At 31.7% G+C, this 20,987-nt stretch overlaps 1 protein-coding gene across 2 annotated transcripts in view; it reads left to right on the forward strand.

Annotated features, from left to right (window-relative positions):
- Window positions 1–20,987, forward strand: part of LOC143231290 (DNA-directed RNA polymerase I subunit RPA49-like) — a 74,236-nt gene that overhangs the window by 14,689 nt on the left and 38,560 nt on the right. For both annotated transcript variants that reach the window (XM_076465850.1, XM_076465843.1), the window contains exons 4-6: window positions 10,839–10,930; window positions 12,953–13,008; window positions 18,173–18,311. In XM_076465850.1, the coding sequence (XP_076321965.1) occupies window positions 10,839–10,930; window positions 12,953–13,008; window positions 18,173–18,311 (287 nt within the window). The remainder of the gene's footprint in view (window positions 1–10,838; window positions 10,931–12,952; window positions 13,009–18,172; window positions 18,312–20,987) is intronic.

Consider the following 20,987-nt stretch of genomic DNA (forward strand, 5'->3'; position numbering starts at 1 on the left):
CACTTCTTCATTGATAGCTCATCCAGAAGCCTGAAATCTGTGCTGCTCCATAACGGGAATAAATATTAGTCAAGACCTTGCTAGAAGCTTTGAAGTATGATGAGTATGGCTGGGAGGTTATCAGAGACTTCAGAATGGTGGCATTCCTGATGGGTGTCCAAGGAGGTTTTACTAAATTTCCCTGTTATCTTTGCCTTTGGGACAGCAGGGATACTGCAGTGCACTACAACAGGAAGCACTGGCCACAACAGACCGAGTTCTATATGGGGTGGCACAATGTCAAGTGTGAGTCACTAGTGGACCTCCAGTAGGTGTTGTTTCCACCATTGCACATAAAATTAGGTCTTATGAAAGAGTTTGTCACAGCTTTTAATAAGGAGCCTGCAACCTTCAAGTACCTTTGAGACTTCTTCCCTAAGTTGTCTGAGGCAAAGGTCAAAGCTGGTGTCTTTGTTGCACCACAACTAAAGAAGATCCTGGAATGCACATAATTCCCCAAGAAGCACAGCAGGAAGGAAAAAACGTTTTGTCGCAGTGGTTCGGGGCTCCTTGGGCAATAACAAGGCCAAAAATTATGTGGAACTGGTTAAGGCTCTGGTGAAGAACTACTGCAAAATGGGCTGCAGGATGTCCCTGAATATCCATATTATTGATGCTCATCTTGATCAATTCAAGGAGAATATGGGAGCATACTCAGAGGAGCAAGGCAAGTGCTTCCACCAAGATATACTGGACTTTGAAAGCCACTACCAAGGAACATATAATGGAAACATGATGGGAGACTATATTTAGGGGCTAAGTGAAAGTTATTTACATTACAGTTACAAATCTTGAAAAACTACTCACTTCTAAAAATGTTTTTCATTTTTGTATAACTTTTGTAGAAATACATATAAATCTTGATTCATATGTTTTTATTCAGACTTTATGTAAATGAAAATGTACAAATTTGCTCGTTTTTACATAGAAAATAGGTTAATTTCTAAATTTTTATTATCTAGGTCACAAAAATAAAGTTTGAAGGGAATAATGGCCATTTTCTGTACTTCTACAACATAAGTACTTAAGAAATAACACATACTATCCAGGAACAAAACTTATGTTACATGGTGTTATTAGCTAAGGTTATATACTATATTATATACTATATACTGATTGTATACTATATTCAAAATGTGGATTATTAGCTGAGCTTGTATACTATATGTAAAATATGGATTGGTAGCTAAGATTATGTACTATATTTAAAATATGGATTATTAGCTCAGGTTATGTACTATATTTAAAATATGGATTATTAGCTAAGGTTATATACTATATTTAAAATGTGGATTATTAGGTAAGGTTATACACTAATAATTGGTATAACTTAAAAAGTAGTTTAATTAAATATAAGACACAAAAACCTTGTGTCATGGTCAGTAAAGGATACCAAGGTGAAGCAAGAGGGTTAATGGTCTTTACATGACCAAGGGATCATAAACATTGATCACTGAATTCCCCAGTTTCCTTTGGATCCTTTTGAATCTCAGAGTTGTTAAGTTGGGATACTACTAAGATATGGGTTCCTTTGCCATCACCTTGTCCAGAGCTCAATTTCTTCACAAATACCTCTCTTCATGGAAGGGGTGCACATACCAACAGTCAGGTATTACAGGGTCTATGTACAAATGATGATGCTTCTGTAAATACCTCTCTTCATGGAAGGGGTGCACATACCAACAGTCAGGAATTACAGGGTCTGTGTACAAATGGTGATGCTTCTGTAAATACCTCTTTTCATGGAAGGGGTTCACATACCAACAGTCAGGAATTACAGGGTCTGTGTACAAATGATGATGCTTCTGTAAATACCTCTCTTTCATGGAAGGGGTGCACATACCAACAGTCAGGTATTACAGGGTCTATGTACAAATGATGATGCTTCTGTAAATACCTCTCTTCATGGAAGGGGTGCACATACCAACAGTCAGGTATTACAGGGTCTATGTACAAATGATGATGCTTCTGTAAATACTTCTCTTCATGGAAGGGGTGCACATACCAACAGTCAGGTATTACAGGGTCTATGTACAAATGATGATGCTTCTGTAAATACTTCTCTTCATGGAAGGGGTGCACATACCAACAGTCAGGTATTACAGGGTCTATGTACAAATGATGATGCTTCTGTAAATATCTCTCTTCATGGAAGGGGTGCACATACCAACAGTCAGGAATTACAGGGTTGATGTACAAATGATGCTTCTGTAAATATCTCTCTTCATGGAAGGGGTGCACATACCAACAGTCAGGTTTTACAGGGTCTATGTACAAATAATGCTTCTGTAAATAATGTTTTAGTTCTTCTTGCTGTTTAAAAGTCAATGCCTCATGATGTGGCTTCACTCTGAGAATTCTTTGGTGGTATCTTGTGTTTCTCATTAAGAAGACATCACGGACATCTTTTCCGAAGGACACTTCTATCATATCATCCTACTATATTGGTTTTTTACACAGGTGATGACTACAATAGCACATCAATTTTCTCACTCCAACCAGATTCCCACAACAGAATAGATGCTATATGGCAAGGTTCTGTTATTTTGACACTGATTGATGGGTTGGCCTCTCATTAGAATAACAAACTGCTGGTAATTTGGCTTTGGCAATGAATGCATTCTCATTCTTTTAGGATGGGACAGGATTACAACTCTAGGCATTTCTTATAATTCATATGTTACCCAAGGTACTAATTGTGATTTGTTTCTACCTGTTTTCAGGTTCTGATGATAGCACTGGATTGGCATTTACACCCTTGTTTTTGCTTTAGCAGTACCTTCAAAAGTATCAATGTTTGTGGAGGCAGCCATAATCTGATATGGTACTTACAGAAGGTCAAGCTTTGGGCATGGAGGTTATATAGTCTTTTGCAGGATATTTTTGTTTAATTTCTAAGGTTTGCCATGTATCTTTCTCAGTCTTTTCCTAGTCCTGTGATGGAGTTGGTACTATATCAGCAATAGTGTATTGAGAGAAGGTTGAACACATTTCAAGCAGGTGTGCCCACCATAACTTATTTTTCTACCTGGCTCTTGGGCAAGGTTTTTTGCATTTTTTACAATTTTCCTATAGGAGAGGGCTTTATTGACTACTGTTCGATACTTGCAACAAAATATTCTTTGAGTCTACAGCATTTCCAGATTCTTCAAGTTATTTTTGATCCTTTGTCTCAGTGATCATTCCAGTTAAATAGCTAGTATATTAAGTTACATTTCTAAATACCTGTTGTGATCTGGTTCTCATGTACCAGGTGTAACCTTTATTTGGAGGTTTATTTTCAGTTGCTGCTGACCTATAGATATCACCAGTCAAAGTGGTTTACACTATTTTTCTACAGATTGTTTTATCATTCTATCTACGTACTCAGACTGGTTCTTACCAAAGACAATATCAGACAAGGAATGGGATTTTCACTGATTCATTTGATCACTATATTACTATTTTTCACTTTTATGAACAATCATATTTGTCACTTGTTTATGTTCTCAGTAGCCTAGTTGAATTGCCTACTGGAGGACACTGTGGACCTCCCCTGGTACTTTTATTTATCTTATATTATTTGCATGATCTGGTAGTATCTTCATCTGAAGGGTTTTGCCTATTACCTAAAGCTGTATTAACCACTTTTGCTAGATTATACAAATAGGTGGGTATTTTTATTCCTTCCTTTCAGGGTCCCTTACATAGTTTCCACAGGATCCCACTTTGTGGTAAGGGTTGCCCAGGCAGATATGCTTTTATGAAACCTATTCTGCACTAGCAACCACTAATTTAATTTAATTTATACAGGTTGCAATGGACTTTGTAGAAATTAAGTATTCTACAAGACCTCTTGGGAGCTGACCAGGTGTTGTTACTGTACTGTGGTGGACCACCCCATAGGTACTATCATGAGTAATGCATAAGAGGATCTTACTTATTCCTGTCAATCATTGAGTTGAATACATTTGGGTCAGTCATTTTGCTTTTAAAAATTTAGGGAATGCGGTTTGCCTGTTGCACTGATTCCAGAGTACTCTACCTCAGTACTTCCAATCCAAATTTCTACTCAGAATCTACTAGTAGAGCTGGAGAGTCCCTACCACACCCACTTCCAGTTACTGAGGTGGTGAGAAGAGGCTTTTACTCCAGTGTTATATTGAATTCCTCCACTCTTAGAGAAGAGGACAAAGTTAGGGACCCTTCTATCCTGGTCCTTGAATGTTTTTTTCTAGATGTTAGTAGGAGAGGCAGGAACCTACTCATAATACTGACTTAGATTTGACATTTGACTATCTGATTAGGTTGAGTTTGACCTTTCTTTTTGATCAATATTGGTTCAGTACATTGTTTATGGAAGTGAGTACATTGTTTCCTTGTAATTTCAATTACATATTGGTCCCATCTCGGGTTCTTGGTCGAGCACATATTGTTCCCCATTCTACCAATAATTCCAATGGCAAGTGGAATTTACCTTTTCCACACAGTTAGGGAGTGAGGACAAGTGTTCGTAATTCCATACCAGATGAGTTGTATTTTTCATATTGAGTAAGACATACATGATCCTGTAATTCTAAGCCTGGGATACTGCCCTTTGGACTTCTTCAGGTTAAGGAGAAATTTTGTCCACTTCAGTGTTGCTTACCTTCTTGTCACGATCCTGGTGACAAAAGGTTGGAACCACTCATATACATATTGTGGTCTAACTCCTGGTCACCAACATGGGCTGTAGGGACATGGCACCATAATTACAACCCTGAGTACTGGAATCTCAGTTACCTGGTTGAGGCCTAGCCAGTAGTGGTGATAAATCATGTAAAGTTTCCAGGTAAAGAGTATGCCTATTCTGGATGTAGTGCTGACCCCCCACTAGGGTACCAATCTTTTATTGACACATCCACAATCTGTGCAGACTTTTTCTGTATGGATAATGCCCTCACCAGGCCCTCCACCTTATCAATGTGGGTTTATAGTTGTGAGTGTGAGAAAAGATAAGTATGTTTTGGAAGGTAACATTTTCTTAAATTGAATGTATTTCCAAGAATACACCTCCTCTCATACTCTTTCACCTTTCCTTCCCATTAAGTACAGGTACTAGAGACTAGGATGGAGTCAGTTTTGAAAATGTGGTAACATTATCTGAATGAGGTACATCACCAGAATAATGGGAATATTGATGTAGCTTGAGAGTGTCATGAGACAAATATCACCAAGGGTAATTAAGTGAGGTATAAAAGACTGAATAAAACGAGAAAATATCGGGTCAATGTTTAGATGGGTGAAGGAGGAAGCCCTGGCTTACAAGTAATAGCTGTCAGTGTGAGAGGAGTAAGTAATATTTTAGATACATTTTAATTTGAAAAAAAAAAGTTAACTTTTTTGTTGTTGTTGTTCTGTGTTTTTTTTTGTGCATTACGTAATAAAATAGTAAATCTTAGTGCAGTAATACCATTAGTATAAAAATTATGGTTAAGTGTCATCAATATTTGACAGAAAAACAAAAAAAGAGGACCCATTTAACTATTATATTTCTTGTTTTTTAACCTTTATTTATTATGATAAAAGTAATAAAGAGTGGAAACCTTTTAGGTTAGTTAAGATTATATTATAAATGATAGCAATGAAAATAACATAATAGAAATGTTTCACAAGGTGTGCTCGTAAGTAGCTCATGCTTAATGTACTTTGACAGTGTAATATGAGCTGCACGTCTACCAAGTGATTTACAACTTATAATAGCACTAATATTAGTTATTTGTTGTTCAAAGGGTAATAAAATTAATGTGTAAACAGATGTTTACTGTTAATAAATTTCAGGCTAATTAGAATAAACAAGTGTGGTTTCTTGTTACAATTTGAAGTCATTCTATATATAAAAGAGAGTAATTTAATAATTTAAGGTTTGGTTGTTTTTTTTGGTGGTTAAGAGGTCAGTCTTATTGACCAACATTGTATAGAGTTAGAGAAATTATCATAAAATATAAAGTTTTATCAAAACAAACATTTGAAATTTGTTTAGAAGGTTTGAGGTTATGCAAAGGAAATATAGATTTTTTCAGATGAAAAGTTTATTTAATGTTAATGTGGTAATAATTTTGCACTTGGACTAGTAAAAAAAAAGTCTATATACATTCACAAACAAATAGTTAGCCAAAATACTTCATTAAAAATCTGCCAAATGTTGTGAAGATACAATGCTGTATAAAAGCATAACAACTGGACTTGTTACAAGGTTGATCATTTTGACCAAATGTATGGGAAAAGAGTGAATGAAGATTTTTTAGAAGTACATTAACATACAGAACAAATACTGTATAAAATAAATAATTACTTTTCAATTTATGAAATTTTTAAATCACCTGAACTGTTTCTTTATGGCACATAAACTATGATTACAGTAAATTATAGTCATTATTAAAAAACAATAATTCTGAGATTTTCTTCACACATATATGCCATTTCTCTTGTTTGTCTGTCTATGAGATTTGATTTGGATGCCACTAGCCTTGAGCTGACTTCTGTCCTAAAATCATGTGTTTACTAGCACATGAGGATGTTTTTAATACAAAAGTTGTTCACCAATTGAAAGTGATACAACCTCCATTCTTTTCTTTTGATCAGATGTTTTTAAATTTCTTGCTTAAATTCAATTTGATGAGAATTGCATGCTTTTGTGGAACTTTGGTTTTTGTATTACATTGGCTTTTGTTTCAAATGCTTTACTTCTCATCATGAATTCTCAAGTGACAGGGATTTTGTCCTATGTGAGTGACAATTTTATATCCACAGTCCTGTTTATGTTTTGACATTTCCAGAATGTTTAACTTTTGGGGACATTACACCCTTTGTTTTATGGGTTGTGGATTATCTCCTGCTTATTTAGCCCTTCTTCTCATTTTGCTTCAGCCAGTTTTCTTTCTCGGCTGTTAGTAACTAGCTGGACATTGTGTTTTACCAAATTTGCTTTGAATAATACCTTACTGTTGAAGGTATGTTATCAATCTTTGAACCTCTTTCTGGATATGATTTCTCAAGTATGTTCCTTTTAATATTTCTTGCTAGTATTCCATGAACTCAGGATTACTTTGTTATTCCCCCTATATCAGACAGTTCCACATGTCTTATTCCCCTTGCTTTTGTGACTTTTTTGTCCTGACTTGAAACTGTTCTTCCTTTCCTTTTCCAGAATCCCTGTCTTTGGACTTTTTTTTTTATGAATTGTCATAATGTTATAATTCCTTGTAAATGCATCTATATCTATCAAAGTAGCAGTTACTCCTTATGTATTCAGTCAAGTCATAAAGACCTTTTCTCACCACTTTCATGGTGACTATCAGTGACCAGTAAAAATACACAAAGTTAGACTTTGCACTAAACTGTAGCCTTTTTTGTTAACCATGATTGCTGAACTGATGACAATGTGTATGACTGAGTGCGTTTTTTATGAGAATTGTATGGTGATCTTATGATAGTGCTGGTCATATGACTGCTTGATCTTTTTTTTTAATGAAAGTACATGGTGATGTTAAGATAGAGAAGATGATATGACTGCATGTGTTAATGCTCACATGCTTAATATGGTAAATACCGCTTCAGATTTACTTCGACGACTACAGTATTCTTCTGTATTGAATTTGTACTAATGTTTATTGACTTCGTCAAGTCATCTTAGTCTCGGCAATTTTACAATATCCAGTGTAGTATCATTGTATATTTGATATGTTAATACTTAATAAATAATGATATCAGTTATAACAGCTAGCATTATACCATATTATATTGAATTAGTGTTAATGCAGTGGCACTGATAATAATTACCTCATATTATCTGGGTTGATAATCTGATAACTCAATGGATATCTGGTTGAACCACTTTTTGAACCTTTTTCATTGTAATAATTTTGTTTTACTTCTTTATTCAATGGATATACTGTTATTTTTCGTTTTGTCAGTGTTCTAGTCACATGTGAATAATGCACATAGTTTTCTGCTTTTTTAGGAGTGGTGTTACATTTAAATACAGAAATAATAATCAGACAATTTAAAATGTCTCTGCCAATAAAACTCTGCCAAGCTTGTCACTGTGTTGGAGACTCTTTTGACTCTCTGTGTGGCTATTGTTTCATGTAAAAGAAGTGTTTCCAAATTGAACTTGATAAAAAAATCCTTTTACTCAACCATGAGTTGGACAAATCTGGCTTTACTTTCAGTTGAAGATGAATGTACAAAGAAGGTGAATATTGATGAGGTCATTAATCATTTTAAAGAAATTAAGGCCCAAAAACAAAGACTGTGAATTCTCTTTGTTTACTTTTGAAGAATAGTCTGAGAATTTATACTGGATTTTGTGTGTTTTTTGTATAAGATAAAATGCAGTATTACCTATTCACTGAATTTTTAATGTCCTGTATTTTTCTTATTTCCAGTTTACTTATGACAGTACTGTACTGTTTAAAAATTCTACTTGCAACATAATATTTTTTTTGTGTTTAGATTTTAATATTGTTTATGGGGAGGGTGTCAAAGGAAGGATCTACTCCAGGTATCAAATACTTTAATTATTTCCCTGAGTATTGGACTTTCTGACTGTACACACCAATGTTAGAATGTATGCTCCTCCTTTGGGTTTTAGTCTGATCTCTCTGTAGTTCCCAGAGTCATATCTCAGCCAGCTTCTGGTCATTCCACAATCCCAACAATCAAATAAATACAACATAACCATAGAAAACACCCAGATAGTAAGTAGAGAAACAAATATAAACAAATACAAAATCAAAGAAGCCATACTTACACAACTAAAACCAAAATTAAACCAATGTGAAGGAACATCTTTATACCTATATTAAAAATAATATAACGCCCTCTACCATCTCATACCCGTTTACTTCTCTTCTTGGAGATGTGCCCAGTAATGGTCAGTTGCAAACTTTCACTTTGTTAACCTGAAGATGACCTAAGAAGGTTGAAATGTTGTTCTCTGCATTATTTTAGTAAAAGTGTTAATACCCATAACAGCCATTCTGAGATGCATTTTTACTTCAAGTGGGTTTCTTGTCATCACAAAATTGTGATCTTGTCTTGTAGTGAATGGCTGTCCAGTTGGGTGAACATATGTACCCTTACTGTTATATGCTTTATGACATGAATCTCTCTGCCCTCTTCCTGTAACTGGTGTCAGCCTAAGAGTCTAATGGTGTAGTAAAGGTGAACATTACACACACATTAATGATTTCTGTGCTCTCCTTCTGCAGCTGGTGTTAGCCCAGTAATATTTGTCAGTTGTGCTGAATTGTGCATTCGGTACATTCTGAACATATTGTTGGCTAACTGACCTCTTGTGTGTTTGGATGACCATCTTCTTATTCCATCAGTACATGCAATCTGTTTGCTTCTTCCTCTTCTCTATTCTGAGCAAAGATTGTACCTTGGAGGAGACATGAGCACTTTCTGAAAAAGAGGTTTTCTAGGTAAAGTTTGCACTGGTCCTTTCACCATACCAGTGTAGGCTTTCTGTTTGTATATTATCTCACAAGTTAACATTTTATTTACCTGAAAATCTATTTCTGACAGATACCTACCCACACATTTCCTACCCTCCTCCTCACTTCTGGTGCACTTTAATCATACTTGTTTTGGGTGAAGAGGTATTTATTGGAAGTACATTTGGGAAAATAACTTTCTGGGTGAAGAGGCATTTATTGGAAGTATATTTGGGAAGATAATTTTCTGTGTGAAGAGGTATTTATTGGAAATACATTTTCAGGTAAAGAAAATGTTAACGTCATATATATTTCTTAAGTATGTATTTTTGTAATTTTTGTAACAAGTTTGTGGCTCCAGGTTTTTACCTAGTAGAATCTTAATTAGTTTTTTCAATGACAAGGGTAGACTGGAAATTATGTATTATTATTATTATAGTAAATTATCTTTATAATTGGAAAATAACAAGTATACATTATGTTTTCAGCCATCATTTCAACATCATAATTATAAATTATAATTGCAGTAAATTATCTTTATAATTGGAAAATAACAAGTATACATTATGTTTTCAGCCATCATTTCAACATCATAATTATAAATTATAATTGCAGTAAATTATCTTTATAATTGGAAAATAACAAGTATAGATTATGTTTTCAGCCATCATTGGAACATTATGAATTATAGAGGCTTCTAAATTTAAACTTCTAAAAGGTTGATTTGGTTTTAATAGCAGATTTTCCCATAATTTAGCTATACAGATTTCAAAAATAATATTTTTTTTTTCCTATCCATAAAAGGATTCTTTTACAAATCAGGAAGAAAATAAATCTTACTTAAAACAAGTTTACAGAAGATGTTTGGGTCATTTGCGCAACAACCTCTTGTTGCCATTGTGATGAATAAATAAACTTGAAAAAAAAACAACCAAAGTGCATATACAAACAAATACTATCCATAAATAACATGTCATGTAGCCTTTAATCATTTATATACTAGCAGTGTGTTTTTCATGGGTTATAAAATGATTGATAAAACTTTCACATCTCAGTTAGCCTAGAAAAATTTACAGCCAATGTTTGTCAACATTTTAAGCACAACAAAATGTGACTTTATTTCCATGGAAATGATTTACTTATGTAAAAGTGCCTGTGACATTTTGTGAAAAGTATGTATGTAATGGATAAAAATGGATTCATCATAGAGGGATTACTGTAGAACATGCAAAAATTTCAAGACTATAAAACAATGCAGGTCTGTTTTATGATTGTAGTAAATTATACTCTTCATTGAATAACAATATTTATAGTTGATTTTTAAAAACTTTTAACCAGGTATTGCATTGGACTGTTAGACAAGAATAGTGGAACAATGAAGGTCTATAGCACCCAGATGTTTCACATGTGTCCGAGTTTGGAAGATGCAGGTAAATATGATGTACAGTACATTGTGTAGTATTTAGTTGAAGTGCAAGTTATTCCAGTAGATACCTAATCTATTATAAAAAAACGCTATTCTTCTATAAGCTAATATTACTGAAACTTTTGTATTTCCTATAAGTAAACTTGAAAGAAAAGTAATATAAAAATACTACTTTGTAATCTTGATTTCATAAAATGTATAATTCTCCTTATTTGGAAAGTTTCTGTTTAGATTAGATCATTTCAAGTGTTCATATGTGGCTATTTTAAGTTAATTTTTAATTGGAAAAACTGTGAAGCTAACTCCTCATTATATACATTGAACATTTTCTAGTTCTTTTGTGAGCTCTTCAACTGGTGACAAATAATTTGAAAAACAATATTACTTTAAACTCAGCAGTGTAAAACATTACATATTTAAATTCAAATTGTAACTGATATACCTAACAATTTATTGTACATTTTTCTGTTTATGACATGGTAAATTGTAGCTATTCTATTATACTGTAGTCCTTGGTCTAGACATTCTACATATTTCTGATGTGTATTCTAATATAGTCACGATTCAAGCCATCCTTCTACCAAAATTTTCACATTTGGCTGATGTGTATTCTAATATAGTCACGATTCAAGCCATCCTTCTACCAAAATTTCCACATTTTGCTGATCTGTATTCTAATATAGTCACAATTCAAGCCATTTTTCTACCAAAATTTCCACATTTTGCTGATCTGTATTCTAATATAGTCACGATTCAAGCCATCCTTCTACCAAAATTTCCACCTTTTGCTGATGTGTATTTTAATATAGTCATGATTCAATCAATCATTCTAGCAGAATTTCCAGATTTGGCTGATGTGTATTCTAATATAGGCATCATTCAAGCAATCATTCTACTAGGATTTCCACAGTTTGATAATGTGTATTCTACTGTTGTCATTACTCAAACCATCCCTTTATAATAATTTCCACAATTTGCTGAAACAAGGGATTGTAGATTCCTTTGTGTACTTCTTTCCACAGCTGTGTTTTATAGCCAAAAATAACATTTTATTGTTCAAGTTTTACAAAACAAATCTTTGGCTCTGATATTTCAAAGTTTTTATGTTTTATTTTAAAGATGATGCAAATGCTATATTTTCTACAAGTTTTGTGAAGTTTAGGTCTAAATGAAATGATTCTAAGAAATAAGGATTACAAAGACAGAGGGTTCATAAGAAAAGAGATGTGATAATATGTTTTACCCTGTGTATAGTGGCCAAAATCAGACTTTTTTATTGGTTTCTTTATCATATTATCAAGGGAGGTGTTAGTTAAAGTATGTTATGGAAATACAAATTCAGTCATATCAACAATTATGCAGAATATTTACTTTGAATGAATGTGATGTGGAAAAAAGGGGATAAATGTTAATTTTTCTTTTCTTTTTTTGCTTTTTTCTCTGCATCTGTTGTTGCTGATGTTCTCTATGAATTGTGTTGAAATTTATAATCCCTCTAGTGGCTCGGTTGTATATCTGCAAAATTACAATGCTAAAAACCAGGTTTCAGTACTCATAGAGGCACAGCACAAATAGCCCATTGTGTAGCTTTGTACTTCTCTTCAAACAAAGCATTTTGTATAAAATATGATAAAACATTAGTTATTTATTTTTGGTTGAGTTCTTATTTTTAAAACAAGAAACTTGGTCTTTGGAAAATTAAAAATCAGGATCTGGAAAGTTCTGTCTTCCCGTGTACACACTTATTATTATACTTCATATTTTGACAAAATGTGTTTTTATTTAATAATCTGAAGTATTGAAAGTTACAGATACTTATACTGTAAACAAGATTTAATTTAATAAAGTGTAAAATATGTTAATTATTTATGATTACTATTTTGCATATTTCTTTCCTTATCTTATTGGTCACCAAGATGTTTGTTTGTATGGTCTTTACAATTGTAAACTGTTTTATCTACTACACATAAATAAAATCACAACCAAACAAATGTTAGAAACCAGATTTGTTCCTTATCCAATACAGGTGGTTGCGAAGAAACAAAAATCCAAAGTGAGAAATCTAAAACTTATACTGAAAAGGTAAGTAATGTTGGTGTGCTCCATGTAGTTACTGCACTGTAATGTATGCACAAATAGTACGGTGTAATATAAAACTATTTCCATATAATGCCATTGTTACATAATCTAATTATATAGCTGTATTTCATACATAGTACTTCATTTGTTTTCTCTATCATGGATTTTCACTGGAAAAGAATAATAGCTCAAGCAGTTAAGTTGTATCTGCAGCCTAGAATGTTGATTTTCGTTTTTGTAGTGTTCAATGATTTGCATTATCTGTACACATTATAAAACACACATTTGGGTTGTTTCTAACCATCCAGCCTCCTAGGATACATTTAGCTAATTAAAAAAGTGTATTTGTCATTTCCTAACTAAAGCTGGTATATTTAGTTGTCTTAATGAAAAATGGATCAAAATAGGGATGAAAAGTATTCTAACTGGTGTGAGTTACATTAACAAACTAATGGTTTTGGTGTACAATTTGTTATCTCTGACCAAATGATAACTATACATAGCACACTATGTGGTAACAGTTATACATAATACACTTTAATGTTATTTACTGTACTATTTGTATTAACTTAAATATTATTTTACATTGTTATTCATACAACTCTTATCTAGACAGCAATATTTAATTTCTAGAAAATTGACAAACCTAGGATTGTGCATTTCACAATATCATACTTTTTCTGAAGTGTTACAATAAATCTTGCTAAAAGTGAGACACATGAAACAATAATTCTAGTCTTTCTTGGCTGGTTTAGAGTATATCTTTCAAAATATTTTGAATTGTCTGCATGTAATTAATCACACTTTTATTAACTCTCCATAGGTGCATTATGCTCTTGTCACAATATTTTAGTGAGTTACTTTCCTGTCATAGTAGCTCAATGAACTTCATGTCAAAAATTAGCTAATGATTCAAATTTTAATGTTATATAAATTTTAATTTCAATATTTAAAAAAAAATCTCATTTCTCCTTGTATGAGAATTATAACATTTGCTCTCTAGGGATCCCTTCTTTAATTTATTTACTACCCCTTTGAGAAGTATAAAATTTGACTGAAATTATTTGATTCCAGAGCCATAAGTTGGAAAATGAGATACCTTTGCTATGCCCACCTGTCACATCCTCTGTTTCACAAATTGTCAATAGTTTCCTCTGATGTTCAACATTATATTATTTATAATCAATAGAAAGTGAGAAATTTAATCTCACAAATGGTTTATTATATTAAATTATTTTTTACACAGAGAAATTTGTAGTTCACAACCAGTTCAAACTTATCACTATTGAGACCGCGTTAGTTAAATTAGCTAAATCTTCAGTGGATCTTGTCATATAATTTGAAACCCAGAAACATTGTTCTAGTTACAGGATATTGTCTGCTTTTTGTGTATTATTATTTTGTGTTTGTGGTCCAGTGTTTAATTAAATAAATCAAATATTTGGGGCAATAGTGCCATTAGTATAAAAAGTGAGGTTAATGTTTCAAATTTAATTAGGAGGTTTCACAGGTTACATAGATGAAATATGCTGGTAAGAAAAATATTTTAAATCTAAACATGAAAATCACTTTACACTTAGAGGAGTCAACTCTTTGACTGTATATATATTTGTGGATAAAGTTTTTGTGAAAATATATTCTTAAAACTTATTATTTTTTTATCAACTAAAGACTCCTAATGCTTCTTGAAAGTTTGCAAAATTTCATGAAGATAAATAAAACATATTGAAAGTTTATAGTTTGAAAACCATAAAGGTTAATTTGAAGTCAAAAACTCAGCTGATTCAACCAAGTCTGTAGAGAATGTGTTGGAAGGCCAGACTAATGTACTAATCTTTTTACTTAGATAAGTGGCTAGAAGTTAGTGTCTGAGATCCTTAGGATGTGGTTATCCCATTTCAAAGGATGTTCCAGATACTTATACAAAATGATGTGAATAAAAGGCTTTTTATCCCTATAAATGTTGAATGAAATAGTCTGTGATGTGTGCAATATTGGATTCTGGTGTAGCATATGTAACTTTTGGTTGGTATTTTAATCTTTTAAATAAAAACTCCTGTTTTAACACCAGCAACTAAATTAAAGGATAATAGAATTACATGCTGACTAGTCAGTGTATTCTTTAACACATTATTCACTTTCAATAAAAATTTTGTTTGTATATTCACTCATGTTTCTGTATTTCTTTCCGTTACTGCCCAAGTTTGTTACGTTATGTGCTTAACCATCATAATTCTGCATTTCAAATATGCACTGAAACACTTCTGTTGTATATCAGTGAACTTGAATACCTTAGAGTAGTTAAAAAGACATTTTGATGTCATGAACTAGGACATAGCAATTCTAGTAATTCTAAGATGAATAACTGACACAAACTAACTGAATAGCAGATTAATTCAGGTTAAATGTGCACTTTAGCTAGACTTATCTAATAAGAGAGGTATAACAGAAACAAACAAGCTGAATACCTAATTAAATCAGAATAAATGTGTACTTTAGCTAGATTTATCTAATAAGAGAGGTACAACTGATACAAACTAGCTGAGTAACTGATTAAATCAGGTTAAATGTGCACTTTAGCCAGATTTATCTAATAAGAGAGGTATAACTGAAACAAACAAGCTGAGTAGCTGATTAAATCATGTTAAATATGTACTTTAGCTAGATTTATCTAATAAGAGAGGTATAACTGAAACAAACAAGCTGAGTAGCTGATTAAATCATGTTAAATGTGTACTTTAGCCAGATTTATCTAATAAGAGAGGTATAACTGAAACAAACAAGCTGAGTAGCTGATTAAATCATGTTAAATATGTACTTTAGCTAGATTTATCTAATAAGAGAGGTATAACAGAAACAAACAAGCTGAGTAACTTGTTAAATCATGTTAAATGTGTACTTTAGCCAGATTTATCTAATAAGAGAGGTATAACAGAAACAAACAAGCTGAATACCTAATTAAATCATGTTAAATGTGTACTTTAGCTAGATTTATCTAATAAGAGAGGTATAACTCGCACAAACTAGCTGAGTAGCTGATTAAATCAGATGAAATGTGTACTTTAGCCAGATTTATCTAATAAGAGAGGTGTAACTGACACAAACTAGCAGAGTAGCTGATTAAATCAGGTTAAATGTGTACTTTAGCCATTTGTATCTCATAAGAGAAGTACAACTGATACAAACTAGCTGAGTAGCTGATTAAATAATCTTAAACGTGCACTTTATCTAGATTTATCTAATAAGAGAGGTACAACTGATACAAACTAGCTAAGTAACTTATTAAATTATATTAAATGTGTACTTTAGCCAGATTTATCTAATAAGAGAGGTATAACTGATACAAACTAGCTGAGTAACTTATTAAATATGTTAAATGTGTACTTTAGCTAGATCTATCTAATAAGAGAGGAATAACTGATACAAACTAGCTGAGTAACTTATTAAATCATGTTAAATGTGTACTTTAGCCAGATTTATCTAATAAGAGAGGTGATATGAAGCTCATTAATGCTGACTAATTAGATTTGAAAGTTAGCAATCAGCTTGGTTTATTTGAAGTTCAATTATATTGACTAATCAGATTGTAAAATTAGCAACCAGTTTGGTTTATTTGCTTTGTCTTGCTAATTTCAAACTTCCAGTAGATGTCTTTTGATAAGTGCATGTTTTATTTACTTATCTTGGATCAGCCAGTTCTTCAGGGTTTATTGTATAAATTGTTTTATGTTGTATTTTGTGAGTAAAATTATTGTTAATTTTTGCATTATCATAAGAAGGGAAATTTCTTTTCAGAGAATTCCTGAGAGAAAACTATATTTCTTTTAGTGATTCTTCTCTTTCCAATCCTCTTTTCTCTCCTGTTCTTATTGATTTCTTCTTCATCTATTAATTTCTTTTATCAGCTCTTGACACTGTCTTTTATCCTTCCTTCCATTTTGTTTATCTTCATAAATGTTCATACTGCTTTCTCCTTTTTCCACTTTTATTACAATATCAAAAAATAAATGCTTTCATAAAATGAATTTTCTTCACCAGCTCAGAATTCTTTCTTCTTCTATCCATTCCTATTTTTAACCAGCTGTTCAAACTATCTTTTACTGCTATTCTTTCATAAAAATTTTGTACTGTCTCTTATTTTTCTTTCCTCAACTGTTATAATTTCTTCCTTTCCAGTTGTTCAATGTACTTTCAAGTTATGTGCCTATTCTTTTTTCAGCTGTTTATATTGTCTTCTCTTCTTATTTCTTCCATTTCTTTTCTTTCTCCAATTGACCACATTAGTTTTTTTTATTATATAAATGGTCACTGTATCATAGCTTTTACTGTAAATTGTTGTCCTAATCTGGGACATTCTGAATGCAGTTGAGGGTTGCATTAAATTCAGTTTGATTTGTCACTTTCTATAGACTGTCCAGTTAAGGAAATTATATACTGGTTCTTTGGGATGGTTGCATTGTTACATGTTTCTCTTGCATTTGGAAGAAAACTTTGCAATTATTGCATAAGCTATTTCTGTATTTGTTGTCTGATTGATCAGCTGCATAGAGAGAGAATACTTTTTTGATTGCAGTTGTGCTTTCACGAACTACTACTTTTTATTCTTGAGAAGAGAAGGTTTGTTTCTCACGTGGGAAGGTCTGGATTTATTTTTAATATATTGTCTGTGTTTCAAGTCTGCTTCTGCTGATTGTGTGCACTTTAATTTTGTGGTCAAGTTGATACAAAAATTTTCCCTCATTAAATAGTTTTTCTTGAAATTTTTCTTTGGGTCAGTTAATATGGATCATTTGTTTGTCTCTGCTTTATTAGTAAAAGTGTTAATACCCATACTAGCTGTCCTAAGATACATTTTTACTTCAAGTGGGTTTCTTGTCATCATGAATTACTTCACAGATCATTTGTTTATTTGTCTAACTGTTTTCATAATGTAACATATTACCAATACAATGATAATTTTTTACATTCAGCTGTTTTTTTCCATCAGAACAAAATTCACTTTTACTTTAGACTTCAATTCAGTCAAAATATTTTATATAAGGCTGACTTATTGATCAATACTATTATGCTTTGATAGCTGGTCATACCATTTTAGTTTTAGAATAATATGAGAATCATTGATCTTTGTACTGATTTATTCACCTCTGCCTTGTATCTTTCTCACTAGGTTGACATGCTGACCAGTGCATTTGGAAGCAAACGAAGAAGAAAGGCAATGGAATCTAGGGTCAATCACAAAGTTGAAGAAGGAAACCTAGAACAAGTTGCAGACAAAGTTGTTGAAAATATAGAAAAGGAAGTATCAGGTAGGCTTAATACTGCCTCTTGATAAAGATAGTAATGTTACAGAAATACAGAGCTTAGCCTAATACTGGGTGCTGATAGAGATAGTAATGTTACAGAAATGATAAGAGATAGTAATGTTACAGAAATACAGAGCTTAGCCTAATACTGGGTGCTGATAGAGATAGTAATGTTACAGAAATACAGAGCTTAACCTGATACTGGCTGCTGATAGAGATAGTAATGTTGCAGAAATACAGAGCTTAGCCTAATACTGGCTGCTGATAGAGATAGTAATGTTACAGAAATACAGAGCTTAGCCTAATACTGGCTGCTGATAGAGATAGTAATGTTACAGAAATACAGAGCTTAACCTGATACTGACTGCTGATAGAGATAGTAATGTTACAGAAATACAGAGCTTAGCCTAATACTGGCTGCTGATAGAGATAGTAATGTTACAGAAATACAGATCTTAGCCTAATACTAGCTGCTGATAGAGATAGTAATGCTTTAACAATTAAAAGTTATATTAATTAAAACATTCAAGCCTAATTTTTAATATGCTTTAACAATTAAAAGTTATATTAATTAAAACATTCAACTTTTTTAATATGGCTTTTTGTGTACATGATTTTGTTTTCAAAATAAAATAAAAATCAGTACAGTTGGGATGATCTTCAAAACAGTTTAAAATAAAAAGGGATTCTTAGATTACTGAAGTTTAAGAACGACCAGTTTAGAAAAGCCTGGTAGTTGGCAGTTGCAATATTATACAAACATTGAAATAAAGGTTTAGTTGTTGGTAATAAAAAGATTCTAGGTGAGTGTCCAGCTATTTATTATTGTAATATTGTACAACCTATAAATAAAAGACTAGACTTTGATAATTGCAATATTTTAGGAATATAAAGACTTGGTAAAGATCCAGGTGTTTACAGTCACAGCATTATACAAATACAAAGTTTAGGTAAAAATATAGTTGTTCATTATGACAATATTATGTAAAGTTTAATTAGGCTTAGTTGTTGATATCACAATATTATGTGAAGTTTAATTAGGCTTAGTTGTTGATATCACAATATTATGTAAAGTTTAATTAGGCTTAGTTGTTGATATCACAATGTGCTACCAGTTTGAATAAAAGTCTCACGTTGATAATCTCACTATTTTACAACATTTTGATGAAAGTCTAGCTCTTTATAATCACAGAGTATAGGAACATATTAAACTATTTATAATAAAATATTAAAAAGTTACAGAGTTTAGGTAAATATTAAACTATGTATAATACAATATTATACAGTTACAAAGATTAGGTAATTATTAAACTATGTATAATACAATATTATACAGTTACAAAGTTTAGGTAAATATTATACAGTTACAGAGTTTAGGTAAAAGTTAAATTATTTTTAATCACAGGCTATATTATACAGTTAATGAAAAGCTTCAGAAACTACTGAACTGGTTAAAAGTGGTCAAAGATTGAGCTGATTTTAAGTACAGTGTTATATAGAGACAAATTTTTAGAATGAAACAGTTGTTGGTAATCACAATATTGTGTAAACATAACCTTCTAAAATTAAACAGTTTTTTATAATCAGAACATTGTTTAAAAATAACCTTTTAAATTAAACAGCTTTTTTAGAATCAGAACAGTTTAAAAATAACCTTTTAAATTAAACAGCTTTTTTATAATCAGAACATTGTTCAAAAATTAAACAGCTTTTTATAATCAGAACAGTTTAAAAATAACCTTTTAAATTAAACAGCTGTTAATAAGTTCAACATTGTTCAAACATAGGTTTAAAACAGCTACTGAATCAACAACATTTTTAAGAGCATAGTAAAGTAGAACTAGCTCATATGTATAAATCTGAAAAGAGAGCAAAGTAAGAAAGCTGAAAACATATATAGAAAGACAACAAGATTTTCTCAAAAACTTAATGTAACATGTTAATGATAGCAACAATAATATTGAAGAAAACACCAAAGTCATAAGTTTTGAGTACCTGTAGTTGACTTTTTTAAGGAAATGAAAGATGGAATAAAATCTTATCTTCTTATCAGTAGTAATTAAATAGAACATCAAGAGAGCTACTATTTTCACAATGCTTTTTAGAAGAACATGATAGTATGGTTGGTACTATTGAAAAGCTAAGAAGGCAGTATCTGTTTTCAAGAGTAAGCTACAAAAGGTATAAAAAAAGTAATTCTTATGTCACACTTTTCTGTAATTGAACAGGATTCTTAATTCTGTCACTATATACTTGGTCTCAGGGACCAACCTCATAATAACATTGTGCTTGTTATAACTTTTAAAGTAGTAAGTGTATTTTCCTGAGATTTTGAGGATTATTAGTAAACATTACAAGGCTTTTGTGTGCAAAATATTCCTTTTTTATTAAGTTTTAAGATTTCTAAAGTAATGTTTTTCTCACAAATACTTTCTTTCAGAATGTTGATTATCCAACACGCAAAGTAATTTTGATTTTAAGATTTAAAATATTGTTATGAATCAGAACAATTTCAAATTTTATGTGCAAAATCTCTAAGTTCTATACATTAGTAAGCAATTATCAAACTTTTTCAGAAAAACATTTATATTTTATCTTTTATTTTCAATATTGTATCTCTGTTCAGGTTTTTCTAATTCGACTGACCTTGTAAAGAAATTAGAAAGTAGATATAAATTA

This window comes from Tachypleus tridentatus, chromosome 1 (assembly GCF_004210375.1).
Source record: "Tachypleus tridentatus isolate NWPU-2018 chromosome 1, ASM421037v1, whole genome shotgun sequence".
In the NCBI taxonomy this organism is placed as follows: Eukaryota; Metazoa; Arthropoda; class Merostomata; order Xiphosura; family Limulidae; genus Tachypleus; species Tachypleus tridentatus.